Source organism: Callithrix jacchus, chromosome 13 (assembly GCF_049354715.1).
Source record: "Callithrix jacchus isolate 240 chromosome 13, calJac240_pri, whole genome shotgun sequence".
Lineage (NCBI taxonomy): Eukaryota > Metazoa > Chordata > Mammalia > Primates > Cebidae > Callithrix > Callithrix jacchus.
The window spans coordinates 122,332,812-122,349,918 of record NC_133514.1 but is presented as its reverse complement, the minus strand read 5'-3'; the positions used below and the strand labels follow the sequence as shown (position 1 = coordinate 122,349,918).

The 17,107-nt window shown below is 43.0% G+C and overlaps 1 protein-coding gene across 7 annotated transcripts in view; it reads right to left on the bottom strand.

The window, feature by feature from the left end:
- Positions 1 to 14,303, bottom strand: part of ADNP2 (ADNP homeobox 2) — a 36,845-nt gene extending 22,542 nt beyond the window's left edge. For 2 of the 7 annotated variants that reach the window (XM_035271427.3, XM_054244344.2), the window contains exons 1-2: positions 14,093 to 14,303; positions 5,786 to 5,906 (exon numbers count right to left, since the gene is read on the bottom strand). In XM_035271427.3, the coding sequence (XP_035127318.1) occupies positions 5,786 to 5,893 (108 nt within the window). In that variant the 5' untranslated portion in view covers positions 5,894 to 5,906; positions 14,093 to 14,303. Of the gene's footprint in view, positions 1 to 5,785; positions 5,907 to 8,445; positions 8,899 to 12,981; positions 13,835 to 14,088 lie in introns of those variants that run through there. The other 5 variants (XM_008980033.4, XM_078348306.1, XM_035271428.3 and 2 more) reach the window with 4 other exon arrangements.
- Between the last annotated feature and the right edge of the window lie 2,804 nt (positions 14,304 to 17,107).

Here is a 17,107-nt window from a genome sequence, read left to right as displayed (position 1 = left end):
TAAAAACATCACAAGAAAATTACAGATTGATATTCCTTATGAATACAGATGAAAAATCCTTAACAACACACTAGCAAAACGACACAGCAAACCAAATTCAACAGTGTATTAAAACAATTATACACCATGACCAAGTGAGTGCATCCCATCCCAGGAATGCAAGGGGGATTCAACCATAAGCAAATTTATCAATGTAATTCACCACATTACTTGAATGAAGCGGGGGAAGAAAAATCACATGGTTATCATAACTTGCACAAAAAAGGGATATGATAAAATTTAACCTTTTCATGATTAAAAAAAAAATCACTCAGAAAACTAGGAATTGAAGGAAATTTCCGCAACATGATAAAAGGCATTTCTGAGAAACCCATTAACACCATATTCAACGGTAAAAGACCAAAAATACCCTCACTTTTATCGCTGCCACATAATATTATTGTACTGGATGTTCTAAACAGAGCAATGAGACAAGAAAGAGAAATAAAAGACAGCCTAAGAAAAAAGAAGGAAAACCTTATTTGCAGAAGGCATGATTCTCTACACATAGAAAATCCCAAAGAATCTACAGGAAAGCTACCAGAGTTATTGACAAATTCAGCACAGTTGCATGATACAAGATCAACACACAAAAACCAACTGTGTTTCTATACATCTGCACTGAAAACTCTGAAGAGGAAATTAAGAACAAAATTCTACTTATAGCAAAATACATATGAGTTTATTACATGAATTTAACCAAGGAAGTGAAAGACTTACACAATGAAAACTACAAAGCATTGTTGAAAGAAATTAAAGGCCTAAAGAAACAGAATAAATATGTTCGCAAATAGGAAGACAGTATTATTAAGATGCCAATAAATCCCCAAAGTAACATACGACCCAATCCGTATCAAAGTTCCAACAGCCTTCTTTGCAGAAATGGAAAAGTCTATCCTAATATTCATATGAAAGAAATTACACGTGGCCCCAAAAACACAGAACAATACTGACATAAAGAATACAGTTGGAAGACTCACACTTCCTAATTTCAAAACTTATAAAATGACTATTTGTTTAAATCAAAACAGTATGTTGATTTAATACTGGGGCTGTGCACGGAGGTTCACACAATCCCAGCACTTTAGGAGGTCAAGGCAGGTGGATCACAGGAGGTCAGGAGTTTGAGATCAACCTGGCCAACATGGCAAAACCCTGTCTCTACTAAAAAACCAAAAATTAGCCAGGCGTGGTGGTGGGCACCTGTAATTCCAGCCATATGGGAGGCAGAGGCAGGAGAATCACTCGAACCCAGGAGGCAGAGGTTGCAGTGAGCCGACATCGTGCTACGGCACTCCAGCCTGGAGTGAGACACAGTCTCAAAAAAGGAGGGGGGGAGGACAAAACAAACAAAAAAACAGTACAGGATTGGTATAAGGACACACATATAAATCAATGGAATCTAACTGAGAGTAAGGAAATAAACCTATATATCCAGGACCAACTGATTTTCAATAAAGGTGCCAAGTCCATTCAACAGGGAAAATACAGTCTCTTCAAGAAACAACTGAATTTCCATCTACATATAAGAGAATGAAACCGGGATCGTATTTTACACAATATACAAGAATTAACTCAAAACAGATCAGCAACCTAACATGAGAACCACCACCATAAGCCTCTTAGGAGAAAACATTCATGACCTTGGACTTGGCAATGGATTCTTAGATATGACATAAAAAACATCAACAACAAAAGAAAAAATAGATAAATTGGACTTCATCAAAATTAACAACTTTTGTGCAACAAAAGACGTTATCAAGAAAGTAAAAAGACAACCTACAGAAGAAAATATCTGCAAATCATATAGGTGATAACAGTTTAATATCCCGAATAAGGAAATTACTGTATTTCAACAACATAAAGACAAACAACCCAATTAAAAACAGGCAAAGAATCTTAACAGGCATTTTTCCAAAGAAGATATACAATTGGCTTATAAGCACATGAAAAGATGCTCAAACTCATTTGTCTAGGGAAAGGCAAATCGAAACCACCATGGGATTCCCCTTCACACTATTAGGGTGGCAAGTGAAAGAGGGAAAACAGAAAAGGAAGACAGAGGAAAGGAAGTAGGGAGGGAGGAAAAAAGGGAAGGGAGGAAGGAGAAAAAAAGTAAGTGTTGGAAATGACGTGAAGAGACTGGATTCTTGTACATTTCTGGTAGGAATGTAAACTGGTACACTTTCACTGTGAAGAGTTTGGCAGTTCTTTGAAAAACTAAACAGAATAATTATATGACCCAACAATTCCACTCCTAGGTATACACACTGAAAACAGTGACTCAAACATATTTGTGCCCCAGTGTTCGCTGCAGCATTATTCACAAGAGCCAAAGGTGGAATCAATCCCAATGTCCACCAGCAGATGAACTGATCAAATGTGGTATATTCATACAATGGAGTATTACTGACTCATAACAAGGAATAACATTTTTATACATACGACATGGATGCACCTTATAAACATTATGCTAGACAGATAAACTAAACACGAAAGGACCAATATGGTATGATCCTACTTTTATCGAGTATCTCCAAAAGGCAAATTCAAAGAAACAGAAGGGTAGATCAGAAGTTACCAGGGACTGGTGGTGAGGAGTGTGGGTAGGAAGTTGCTGCCCAAAGATGACAGTGTCTATTAGAGGTTAATGAGACATTTTGGAAGTAGATAACGGTGATGGTTGTAAAACATTGTAAATATAATTAATGCTACAGAATTGTACACTTAAAAATTGGAAACTTTTGTTATATACTTTGCAAAAAAAATTTTTAATATACTTAGAAGAGAAAGAGGATAAAATATTTAATTGCTTATTTTATATTAATTACACCTTGAAACGATATTTTAACATGTTAGCTTAAATAAATAATTACATTTAAAAAAAAAATCCTGGGAAGGTCTTAGAAAATACCAGTCGTAATCCAGGTGCAGTGGCTCATACATATAATCCCAGCACTTTGGGAGGCCAAGGCAAGTGAATCACTTGAGCCCAGCCTGAGCAACATGGTAAAACCTCAACTCTGCAAAAAATACACACACACAAAAAATTAGCAAGGTGTGGTGATGTGCACCTGTAGTGCCAGCTACTCAGAAAGCTGACTTGGGAATATCATCTGAACCCAGGAAATCGAGGCTACAGTGAGCCGTGATTGTAACACTGGCCTCCAGCCTGGGTAAAAGAGCAAGACCCTGTCTCAAAAAAAAGATAATATACCAGTCAGGGCCAGCTCCATGTGCATGCAGCTAGCACAGCTGCACAAAGCCTGCGCTCAAGGGATTTCATGCTCAGTGGTAACCATCGTGAATTCTTAACAATTTATCTTTGAATCTGTGTTTTATAAAAGTGAACTCTGATGGGACATGAGCATACGCCAAGGGCTTGGAGCCTCAGAGCTCACACATGGTCTGCCTCCTTTATCCTTTACAGGGCCAGGTCTGATACTGCTCTCTGCCTTACCCTCACCCCAAAGCCCATCTGGCCTCCTGGTCCCCAACCCTATAATCACTCTCCCACTCACATCTTCCACCTGGGACTGTACCAAGTTGTCAAAAGGTCCACATTCCACTGTAGCCCCAAGCAGGGGACCGGCACAGATTGAGGGGTGGTGGGGGAGGTGGTTGAATACACTTGCTGCAGCATCCCAGTGTGCAGCAAGGTGGCAACCATCCCTGTCCTGCATTGATGGCACCAATGTATGGCAGGCAACTTGACAAGGATCCCTCGCCCAACCCAGATCCAATTTAATTTCTAATCAGATGTTAATTTTTATAAAAAACAACTCCTGAAGAGTTTCTATGTGAGGCAGGGTTTAGACATACTTTAGAAAAGAAGATAAAGTTCTTGGAAGAGTCTACCTTTCCTAAGGCTTTCTTTTCTCAGCCAGGCTATTGACAAGAATAGCCTCCTATTGGAGGTGTTAACTCTTGCTAAGATTGAAGTCACATGTGCTGTAGAAATCTCATGGGAAGGCAGTGTGACATACCACCCCGAAATCTGAAGTACAGAGCAAGGTGTGGTGAGGACAATGGACAGGTTGTTCCCTTGGTTCCTTCTCTTTACAATGTTGGTTCTCCTGTCAGCTTGGATTTGTAAGCCCCCCAAGAGGCTTCTAATAAAGCTCCTTTTGTGTAAATTGGTCAGACTGGTTTCTGGTGCTTGAAAACAAAGAACTCTAATTGCTGTAGTGGATTCAGAATAAATGCACTTGACATGGAAAAAGGTTCTTACTAGGAGGTTCAGTGAAAAAGAAAAAACAGCTAGTGTGGTATCTTACACAATTTGATCAGATCCTTTTAAGGAAAAAAATGTGAATATATTCCATTTTTTTAAATCTGTAGATACATAACAATATTAATTCTGCATATTTCAGGGTAATGGTTTACATGTGAGTCTTACTTTCTTGTTTCTGTGTCTGTTTTCTAAGTTTTCTATAAAAAAACTTCTATGTTACTTAAATTTTCAAAAATTTCATAATATATAGGCCTAACTACAAATATGAAAAATTTCTCCCCAAAATAATTAGTTGTATTAATTCAAGTTACTCTAACTGCTTTAAGCCATTCAAATCCCTTAATTTCCCTTTGTGAAGTACTGTGTCTCCCTGTCCGTAAAGTGTTGGAAAGACAAAGTACACAGTCATGAAGAAGTTCAGATGCGTAAACACATTCCCAGGCTGAGGAAGCAAACGTTCAGGAGCAACGCTCAGTTCCAGACAAGTCAAAAACGAAGGACTCGAGGATGAGAAACTTTTGTTGTTACTGAGATTTTACCTAAAAATAAAACACATTTCATAACAGAATTCTACTTTAAAAAATTGAATTGATATTCAAAAGAGACTAAAGAGACCTGACAACCAAATACAATACCTGGTCCTAGACTAGATTTATTAATGAAGGGGAACACAATGGTACAAATGATTAGATGAGACAAAAATATCATTACCAATGACTACAAGGATATACAAGAGCTTTTGTTTTTTTTTTTGAGATAGAGACTCACTCTGTCACCCAGGCTGGAGTGCAGTGGCGCCATCTCAGCTCACTGCAAACTGTGCCTGCCAGGTTCAAGTGATTCTCGTGCCTCAGCCTCCGGAGTAGCTGGGACTACGGCACCCGCCACCGCACCAGGCTAATTTTTGTATTTTTAGTAGAGATAGGGTTTCACCATGTTGGCCAAGCTGGTCTCCAACTCCTGACCTCAAGTGATCCACCCGCCTCGGCCTCCCAAAGTGCTGACATTTTAGAGGCATGATGTACAATAACTCATTTAACATTTTTAAAAACTATATATGCCAACTATATATTCTCAATGTTAAAAGGACAGACAAAATTTTAGAAAAATTAACTTTTCTGAGACCATATATACAAATACACAAATCAGGATTAAAAAAAAAACAAAACTCAATCAGGCCCATTTATTGATCACTCTAATACTGGGAAATGAAGTTAGTTTTCTTTTTCTAAAATAATAAATAAATCAATACATTCCCCTCAAACATCAAAAACAATTTTTTAGTAACTAATGACTAGAAAAATCCCTTCCTTAAAGTAGCTTAAAAACCTGAAGAGTTTAAATAGCTCACTTTATGTCATAAAGGCATAAATAAGTACTAAGGAGGCATTCACAAAGCCATCTGAAGTATAATAATAGCAATTCCCATTTTCAGGAATCTTACCCACTCTTCAAAAAACCCCAGTTCAAATCTCACCTCCAAATTTCAACTGACTACTTATCTCCTCTTACCTTCAGTAACTGCTTGCAGCTGTCAAGCCCAATATCCACAAGAATACCTTTCACCTTTTTTCGCACCTTTCTGATGTTGTCAAGATTTTCCACAGGAATTTGAAACATTTTCGAAATTTTCCTTAAAAGGAAAGAGAATGAAGCTGTAATAAGTAGATATATATAACACACAGAAAGGTATTTTTTAACAAGGTTGGTAAAACTCTAGGAAGAGAGTATAACTTTCAACAAATTGTTGCAGAACAAGTGAACATTCATATGCAAATGAATGAGGTTGACCTCTTCCTTACACCACACACAAATAGTAACTCACAGTGGATCACACACCTATATGTAAGACCTAAAACTATAAAACTCTTATAAGAAAACATAAGCATAAACATTCATGACCTTGGATTTGGCAAGAAATTCCGAGATATGACACCAAAAAGCACCAGTAATGTAAGAAAAAATAGGTATGATGAATTTTTCAAAATTAAAAATTTTTGTGCTTCAAAGGACACCATCAAAAAAGCAAAAAACCAACAAAATGGGAGAAAATATTTGCAAGTCATATTTCTGATAAGAACTTAAATGCAGAATACAGATCAAGAACTCTTGTATCTCAATAATTAAAAAACAGATAACCCAGTTCACAGATGGGCAAAGGATCTGAACAGACATTTCTCCAAAGAAAAATGTCCATTAAGGTACATGAAAAGATGCTCAGGCAGGGCACAGTGGCTCATGCCTGCAATTCCAGCACCTTCGGAGGATGAGGCAGGCAGATCAGGCAGACTGTTTGAGCTCAGGTGTTGGAGACCAGGCTGGGCAACATGGTGAAACCCTCTCTCTAACAAAAAAAAAAAAAAAATTAGTAAGGCATCCTGGTGCACACCTGTAGTCCCAGCCATCCAGGAGGCTGAGGTGAGAGGATCACCTGAGCCCAGGAGGTCAAGGCTGCAGTGAGTCTGATCAGGCCACCATATTCCAGCCGGGAAACAGAGTGAGACCCCCATCTCAAAACACAATAAAACAAAACAAAAAAGATGCTCAACATCATTAGCTATTTGGGGAAATGCAAATCAAAACCACAAAGAAATATTATGTCCACCAGGATATATCTCATTTAAAAAAAAAAAAAGGGAAACACATTGGCAAGGACATGGAGAAATTGGAACTCTCATACATTCCTAACGGGAATATAAACCTGTGGAGCCAGTCTTGACAACAGTCTGGCAGTCCCACAAAAGATTAAAAATATAGGTAACATATGAACGAGCACTTCCACCCAAGAGAAATGAAAAGCATACATCCACACAAAAACTTACACAAGGATGTTCATAACAACCCTATTCAATCACCAAAATGTGTAAACAACCCAAATGCCTCTCAACTGACGACTGGATATCCATACAATGGAGTATTATTTGACCATAAAAGAAATGAAATACATACATGCTACAACATGAATAAACCTTGGAAATATGCTAAGTAAAAGAAGCCAGACACAAGGACCACATATTGTATAACTCTATTTATATAAGTGTCCACAAGAGGCAAATCCATAGAAAGCACAACAGTAAGCCGGGCATGGTGGCTCATGCCTGCAATCCCAGCACTCTGGGAGGCCAAGGCAGGTGGACCACCTGAGGTCAGGAGTTCGAGGCCAGCCTGGTCAACATGGTGAAACCTCATCTCTACTAAAAATACAAAAAATTAGCTGGGTGCCTGTAATGCCAGCTACTCCACAGACTGAGGCAGGAGAAGCACTTGAACCCAGGAGGCAGAGGTTGCAGCAAGGCAAGGTCACACCACTGCACTCCAGCCTGGGTGACGAGCGAAACTCTGTCCCACTCCCCGCCCAAAAAAAAAGAAGCACAACAGTGGCTGCCAAGGCTAGGAAGTGATGGAAGTAGGGCTTCTTCATTCTGAGCTCAAATGTGGTGCTGTATATATGATGTGAAAATGCTCACGGCCATTCACTGTACCCTTTAAATAGATGAACTGTATAGTATGTAAATTGTATCACAAGCTGTTTAAAACAGTATCTAAAAAGGCATACAATTAAAGTAAACCCTGTAGTGCTTGACCAGACTGGGGGTTACTGAAGTGAACTCACTGTTCTCAACACAGATATAAAAATAAAGACAGTTCGAGAGTATGTGTCCACATACATACATACATTCATAGCTCTGTCCACTGAGAGTTATACACCCAGTAGCAGTGGGCACAAGTAGGGCTCAAATCTTAATTCCCAAATACTACTTTCCTTTTAAAAATAACTAGGGTCCCTTGGGAAGATGGCTGGAGCATGGTAAAGACAAGATGAGCCTAGAACATCCTATGTCAGAATATAAAGCAGCCGCTCAATGAGGCATGCCAACAAGGCACAGAAGTAACCAGCTTGAAAGGGCTCCCATGGGCCAGATATGAGGCAATTTGGGCATATATCAAGGAACAGATATAACCCGTCGCAAAATAAATTTTCCAAACACCCAACAATTCCTTCCAACCCACATGCTGTTACAATATGGCCCTAAACTCCTTCCGAAAGTGAGGGCATCTATGCCCCCTCCTCTTGACCTGTGGGCAGAACTTTGTGGCTGATTTAACCAATAAAGTATGAAGAAAATAATGCCGTGAGAATCCCAAGACTAGATCATAAAAATGCCACATACCTCTCAGGATGATCATGCTTAGAATCCAGATACCACGTTTGTAGGAAGTGCCCACTAGCCCACAGAGACACCATGTGGAGATGGTCCATAACAACCATCGGCATGGGAGTGAAGATGCTTCTTGAGGATTCTAGCCCCTAGCTGTCAAGTCACCCCCTGCCTTTAAGTCTTCCCAGATGAGGCCCCAGACACTGTGGACCAGAAACAAACCATCTCCCTCCCCTGTCTGAATAGACTGACCCACAGAACTAATGAGCTTTCTAAATAAAATGTCTTACTCCACTAAGTTTGGGGTGGTTTGGTATACAGCAATATAATCCACTCGAATGTAGTGATATACTGAGTTTGATGATTTTGTTATGGATATGTAGGAGAATGTTCTTGTTTGTAGGAAACAGTATTTAGGGTAATGTGGCAACTTAAATGATTCAGGGAAAAAAATTCTTCATAATATACTTGTAACTTTTCTATATATCTAAAACTATTTCAAAAAACATTTAAAAGTGTAGGTTATACACACTAAAATATGTATTAGTCAAACTGAAGTGGCAAACATTTGGTTATTCAAGTTTACTAATAAAGAAATGCCATTTAAAATAATGTGAATTTTCTACTATCAAAACAGCTATTAAGATTAGTAACATCTGGTGGTAGTAAAAGCAGAAAAATTACAATTTTTACACATTTACAGGGCAATTTAACAGTAGCTCTCAAGACTTTTTTTTTTTTTTTTTTTTTTGAGACACGGTCTTGCTCCATCCACCAGGCCCGGAGTGTAACGGCTTGATTACAGCTCACTGCAGCCTCAACCTCCCAGGCTTAACAACCTCCCAGGCTTAAGCAATCCTCCTCCCTCAGCCTCCTGAGTAGGTTGGACTAGAGGTGTGTGCCACCACACCTGGCTAATTGTTTTTATTTTTTGTAGAGGCAGGGTCTCCCTATGTTACCCAGGCTGGTCTTGAACTCCTGGGCTCAAGCAATCCTTCCCCTCAGCCTCTCAAAGTACGGGGATCACAGGCATGAGCCACCATGCCTGGCCCTCTCATGATTTTCAAGGACAATTTCTGAGTAAACAATTCTACTTCTACACTCCTCTCGTGTATCCTCCACCCAAGGACAGGCTTAGTGATCCCTCCTAGGACTTGGCACAATAACCATATGCCACTCCACTGCACTACTCACCATATAGCAATTATCTACTTATATATCCATTTCTCATACTGGGTTGAACTACTCCAGGGCAGACATCATGTTATATTTGCTTCAGAGGGTCCCATCACAGAGCACAGTACATAGCATATGTTCATTAAATGAACTAAAGATATAACATAAAACAGGATAAGAACCATAAGATATGCAGAAAGTACTGGGGGTTCAACAGAGGGAATGGTTATGGAAAGCTGGTGCCCAAGACACACAAGGTGAGTGAATGAGCATTCAAAGATGATTGAGGTAAACGAGGAAACGTGAATTTATTCAGCAAAAGTAAAACCAAAAAGGTAGACTGGAATGAAACTGGGAAAGGAGTGGGAGGCAGAAAGGGTTAACATACAATAGCGAGCAATTTCTGATGGGTAACACACAAACAAGCTTTTGAGAAGCTGTTTGGAGGGTTACATTTCTTTTAAAAGTTATCTATGTGAAAAATGTATCCTGGTCTCAGCCAAAGGAGAGATTTAAGGATCATTAGCATTGCAGAACTGGGAGGATATAAAAATCACAGGAAATAGTTTGAAAATTTTCTTCAATAAAATGCACTGATTCAAAAGCTTACACTCCCATAGAAGAGCTGCCATAACCTCATTATGCACTTGTAAACACTAAGCTCAAGGTCACTTTCTAGCCCGACCAGCTTCTTTGGCCAGAGCAAAACTCAACAAAAATTTTGTTAGCTGCTTTCCACGGAGTCTATCAGACTTGATTTCATTTCTTCCTTAAAGTTTCACTATCCTCTCTTTCCTCTGGGGTTCTTCTCCAAAAGCTGGCTGACAAACAGGATTGTCTAAAGTAGAGACCCTCACCACATTTTTCTGAAACAGGGAAGCTAAATTTACTGCTTCCAAGAAAGTCTCATCTCCCACAGCAAGAGCTGATCTTATCAAAGGGTTTTGAGAAACATGGTGGACCCCTTGTTTTTTGGAGATGGAATTTCGCTGTTGTTACCCAGACTGGAGTGCAATGGCACGATCTTGGCTCACCGCAACCTCCGCCTCCTGGGTTCAAGCAATTCTCCTGCCTCAGCCTCCTGAGTAGCTGGGATTACAGGCGCACACCACCAAGCCCAGCTAATTTTTCTATTTTTAGTAGAGATGGGGTTTCACCTTGTTGGGATCTCTTGACCTCGCGATCCACCTGCCTCGGCCTCCCAAAGTGCTGGGATTATAGGCGTGAGCCACCGCGCCCGGCCCCATGGTGGACTTTTAAAGCAGAGTGATCGGGGACTGGCTGATTCACATAAGCATGGTTGTACGTACATGAATCTCAGAAAGGAGTTACTAAAATGAGGCTCTCAGTGATTGGGCAGTGTTCTGTGGTTACTTGTTCAAGGCTTGGGATTAGGTCTAAGTGGCTGTCAATCTGATCTTTTTTTTTTTTTCTTGAATTTGAAAAATAGGAACTTTTTGTTCTTAAATAAAAGTGCTCTCATTCCTTCATCATTGTTATTGTGGTCCTCCGGTCCTCCTAAACAAAAGCACACAAATACCTTTTTACTTAAAAAAAAGGGGGTGGAGAGAGTTTCCCTTATTTTTTTTTTTTTAAGCAGTTTGCTAACTGCTTTAGGGAAATCACCAGAGGATTAAAAAAATGCAAGTAAATTACAGAAGTTTCATAACTGTTGCCAATCACTTTGGGGAAGGGATGCTGACTTTTATCCATAATTTATCCATTCTTTTATTCATTCTTAGATCCATTCTTATACCATAATTTATCAATCCTAAGATACATGATCCATATAAAATGCCCAGTGGTGAAGTAACTAGGAAATAGTTCAATGTTTTCATGTTTATAGATCCTCTACATACACTGTTCTCCATAGATTCTTAGTGCTCAGTAAAATGTATTTTCACCATTAGAAAACAGCAGGCTCACTAGGGTAAACTATCAATCTCAATTCAAAATAAATCTCAATTCCCAAAGTTTGTGGTAGGCATGGAACTACCATAAAATCCCACTGATATGCACAAGAAAATATTATTTTCCAAAAGGGTATATAAAGGATTTCTCTCTCTCTTTTTTTTTTTTTTAGTATAATGTTCTCTTAAGGTTTTTCTATTATAGAAAAAAAATACGCTCTAAAAAAAATGTTGGCCAGGCACGGTGGGTTATGTTTGTAATTCCAGCACTTTGGGAGGTTTAGACAGGTGGATCACCTGAGGTCAGGAGTTCAAGACCAGCCTGACCAATATGGTGAAACCCTGTCTCTACCAATATTACAAAAAAAATTAGCCACGCATGGTGGCATGTGCCTGTAGTCCCAGCTACTAGGGAGGCTGAGACAGAAGGGCTTGAACCCGGGAGGCAGAGGTTGCAGTGAGCTGAGATCGTACCACTGCACACCAGCCAGGTGACAGAGTGAGACTCCGTCTCAAAAAAAAAAGTCATTCAGGTAATACAGTAATAAATCATACTTTTTAAGCCACAGGACTATTTAGTTCCTGTGAAATTGCACAAAATGATGGTCACCAGAAAGGATTCTGGAGCTGTGTCCCTTGAGTTTACATCAGATCTATCATTTAGGAGCTACGTAACCTTCAGCAAATCACTTTCTCTAGGCCTCAGCTGGCTCTTCCACGAAACAGAGCAAGTATGACGTAATTCACAGCATAGCTATGAGGATAAATTAGTTAATACATGCAAAATAGCACATAAGCACTGAGTTTGCTATTAACTAACTCCAAAAAACTAAATGAAATGTCCCAACGACTGGAATACAGGGCTTTTTTAAAGGCAACTTTAAACATACAGAATATTTGGATCATACATTCAGAAGATCTGGGTTCAAATCATTGGGAGGTACCTGTTTCCACCTATGAAACACATTGCCCTAACAGGTCTGGGATGGCCAGAGGGTGAAGGGCAGGGCAGAACCCAAGTTTGCAATATACTGTTGGTGAACTTATAAGGACAATAATATATTAACCAACAGCATACTGCAAACTTGGGTTCAAATAAAAAAGGTGTTTCCCAAACCCCAGAATCTCTTCACCTAAAAATCTTAGCATAGTTGCCATCTTCCCCCATAAACAGTGATCAACTCTTTCAGACATGTCCTAACCCCTCATTGTTCCTCCTCAACTAGAGGGCTGGTAGGACAACCTTGTCTCATCTCTACTCCTGTACTTCCTTAACACACATGTGTCACTTTCATGTTTAAGGACCACGGGCTCAATCCTGCCTTGAGTGAAGTCCTAACTCTAACTGAAATATTAAAACACACCCATACATGGTCAACTCTCCAGGAACATCTCTAAATGAGTTACACATACATTACCGACTTCCAACCATAGCTGAACATGTACTTTACACAGCTCTTACCTTTTTACATGTAGTCCTCTCTCCCACTAATGACTGCTCAATCCCACAAATCGTACTCAGACTCCAAACCCCCTTTTCTGATAAACGCTGCGCGTGCCAGATGCCCACAGTCCTCCAGGAGCATATAGGAGTATCTGCTGCAGCACTTGCCCATCTGTATTGTCAGTTATCTGCTTACCCGTTTCTCCTCCCCCACCCCACCCCGTACAGCCAGCAGATTCCTCAAGATCCCAAGAGGCAGTGATTACCCATGAAAATAAGTTTTAAGTACTCAGGCAAGTCTTCTGTTCAAAGAAAATACTTCAAAAAATTTAATTCTCATTCTGAATCTGTAAAATACTGAAAAGGGCAGTTACGATGTTTAACATTCCAAAGCCGAATGCGGTAGAAATTTTGTAAACGGAATCTATTTCAACGCAACCAGCCACGGCAGATGAAAAGTTATTTTAAAGTCAACATCTGCATATCAATTATTGATACTCGCATCAAAAGCTCAACGGTGAAGAAACAGGGCCCCGTTATCAGCTGTTCTTCAAACCGTTCTACGGGGGAAAAAAAACCTGGGCAGATTTAGGTGTCACCGTCAGCTCCTGCCCTACATTTGCCGTCGCTCAACGCTGCTCCAGGGAAAAGCTTCCAGGAGAACCTGGGCTCGGGGCTGCGGCGGGCGGCCAGGGCGTTTCTGGGGTTCTCACTGGGGTGGCCCCAGCTCCTCGCCCCCTCTCTCCTTCTCCATCCCTGTCCCGTCTCCCTCTACTCCTCGCTCCCTTCACCAACCCCCTTCCCTCCCTCGGTCCCCGGCCCCATCTTTCCCCTATTCCTCCTCTCCACTTTGGTCCGCGTCCGCTTCTCCGCCCTCCCGGGGCGGCACCCGCTCCCACGTGACCGGCGGCGGGCGGGGCGGGCCGCGGGTGCGTCGGGGGACGATGGGCACCGTTCGGGCCGCGAACCCGCGCCGAGAACGTCCTGGGATTCCCTAGGCGGCCATGGGCAGCGCCAGGGCAGGCGGCGGGCGTGGGTGTGGGCTGGGTACCGGCGTGGGCGGGGCTCTGCCGGGACTGGGGCAGGGGGCGTCGCCGCGCGGGCCGGGGCCGAGCCGGGCCGTACCTACCGCTCCGCGCCCGAGGAGCACCGCGTCTCCGCTGCCGCCTCTCGCAGCGATGCCGCGTCTTCCACCGGGCGCCGCCGCGTCCCGTGGGGCCGCCTGTGCCCGCCCGCGCCTCCGCCCCGCGCGGCGGGACCCCCGCCTCAGCGCGCGCCCACCCCCGGCGCGACTCGTCCCCTCCTCCCGCGCAACCAGAAAGAGAAAATGGCGCTCGATTGGCCTCAGGAAGTGACGTTAGCCCTCATTTGCATGTCGGCGCAGCCAGCCAATGGGAACAGAGTGTGCTTGGGGCCCCTGGCACTCCCCACAGGCCCCTCGGGGGCCCCTGGCTAAAGCCGGACTCGAGGCTCCGGAGTGGTAATGGGGGGCCCCTGTTGGGCCCCCTGACTCCCTTCTGGCCCAGGGAACTGTTCTGCCAGTTCCCCCCACATCTGTGCAAACTCTCGTGAGAGTTTGAGTGGGCGATGACGTCACTAAAGGGGTGGAGAGAGTGTGTCATCAACCATGTGACCAATCACATGTACTCACCACAGCTTTGACTTTATTTGCATGAAATGGGGGTGGAGCTAGTGGCAGCTCCAGGAGTGGTGACCCCGCCCACATCTCAGAGCCAATGGGAGCCCAGCTTTGATAATGCTGCCTTGCCATTGGAGGACAGAACTTTGGCTACCAGAACTGGGACAAGAGTTCCATGATTGACATATCCTGGTGAACCGACTGGCTGGGGTCTCCTGACTTCATCATTCCTTGGGAAAGTGATGATACCTTTTCTTGAGAATTCTGATTTTTAGTTAGCTCTACTATAAGTTGTGTGGGGAGAGGGTTAATTGCATACATTTGTATAACTCTTAACCTAAAAGTTCGCTTTTGTACAGGTTATCAGCTGTGTAGCAGTAGTATATTCCTCAAAATGAGTGGAAACATGGCGTAGGGCTTGCACAATGGCTCTAGGTCTTAGTCCCTGGAGTCCCAAGGCCTCTGGCAGACACCTCGTGGCGCAGAGCACGTGGGAGCGGCCACGAGGGCAGCGCAGGCGCCTCCCCCAGTTCCTCTAACCTTAACCCTAATTCTGCCCCTGCCCCTGAACCTCACCCCGAGCACTAACCCTGAGCCTGACCCTAACCCTCCCCCAGTGTTCCTCCCCCTGACCCCAACCCTAACCCTAACCCAGCCGCGCCCTTGGTGGCTGTTCCAGGCCTTTCCTTCTTGGCGAAGCCCCCTGGAGGACACCTGCTCCTTTCAGCACGAGGCCACAAGGTCTCCTTCTCCTTTCAGAGCGCTGAGCCCCTGAAACCCGCAGCCACCCTCCAGCCCTGAGGCCCACTCCAGCCGCCGAGGGGCAGAGGCCGTGCCCAGGCTGGGCCTTGGGCTCACAGCCTTCTTCAGAGCCTCCTTGTCACCATCCACTCGCCCATGATTTCAGCTTTTCCCTCTCAATGGGAGCCATCTGATCAGTTTAGCTCAGTGACTAAAAACATAATAGGCACTAAATAAATGTCCATATGCGTTTTAAAATTGTGTTAAATGGTGAGCCGATATAACCTGACCACAATTTGCTTTTTTCCTACAGGAATACACGTCATAATTGAAGGAGAGTTTACCCTTTATGTTTGCTTATGAGTTATGATTTTATTTTATTACGAGTTACAGTGGTAAATGGGTATGATGTCCCTATTTATCTTCCTTGCAAAATTATGTGTGGGATGAAAAATTTAGTTAAAGCCTTGCAGTCTCCCATTGATCCTCTAGTGACCTCTCATTTTATCATGTTTCTCAAAACAGCAGTCCCTGTGTCTGCCTCCTCGGCCCCCTGCCCCCTCTCACCCCTACCCTCACCACTCTGCAGAAACACCTTGGTCACCTAATTAGGGCCCTCCTAATTGTTGAGCCCAAAACAGATTTTAGGCCTCATCTTTCTGGATGTGTTTTCCATTTGTTAGTACAGACCAATCCGCCTTTCCTACAGATTTTCCCAGCAACCCGCGCTCCCACCCCCATATTGCCCAAACGTGCTCTTGAATCTCTATACTCACGAACTGTTTCCCAACCTTCACCTGCACCTCTTCCTCAGCCCATCCTTGAATGCGTGTTCTCTGGGATCCCGCTGGCGTTTTCATTCACGGTGCAGCACATAGGCGCCACTCGCTCCCTCTGTGCCAGGCGCTGTGCTGGTTACTGGAACTCCCACGCCTTTCATTTTTATTCTGCGTTTTCTCCTCTGTTAATTTCGACCACAGATTCAAACCTTGTTCTTTCAGTTCCAAATCAATATCTCCACCTCTTTCCTACGTTTCAGTTTTATTTTTCTGGCTGCCAAAGAGGGCAGCTCCACTTCAGAGTCCCACAGGCAACTCAGATTCAGAACATTCAAATCTAAGCCCATCGTTCTCTCCTCAACGCCTCTCCTACAGCAAGCAATGTGTTCCCTATCTCCAGTTTTCCAGTTTTCCATCCCAAATATTCATCAGGTCTGTTCCCTCATGTGCAGCCCCACCACCTCTGCCTGCAGGTCGTCCCCTGCCTGCAACACCTACACGAGCTCCCACCTTACCTCCAGCTTGGTGCCTCAGGTACTTTCCCCAGTCAGCCCTTTTAGAGAGTGAATCAAGTGAACAAGTGCCAGGTGATTCGGCACACAAGTTGTCCAAAGCCGACCAGTCAGTCCCCAGCCCCATTTTGCTCCTGTAAACACCACATGGTGTTTGTTCATGGGATTCCTGTCCCACCCCCTAAGCTAATTTTCATTCCATTTCCATTCAAGGCTGAGCTTTGCTGGCCTCGCTCCCAGAAAGAGCTCCCTGCACACACACACACGCACGCACACACGCCAAAATGTGGTAGGTACTTTTTGACATTCCCAGAACATTCTGTGTGTCTCCTGCTGCCCTCACCAACTTGTTTGCTGTTAATCTGCTCACTGCTTGTCTCTCTAGGGCAGCGCCAATAGGGTCCATGTCTCATTCATCATTGTACCCCTGATGCCTACTTTAATAAATAAACATCAACATTGTCATCAATATA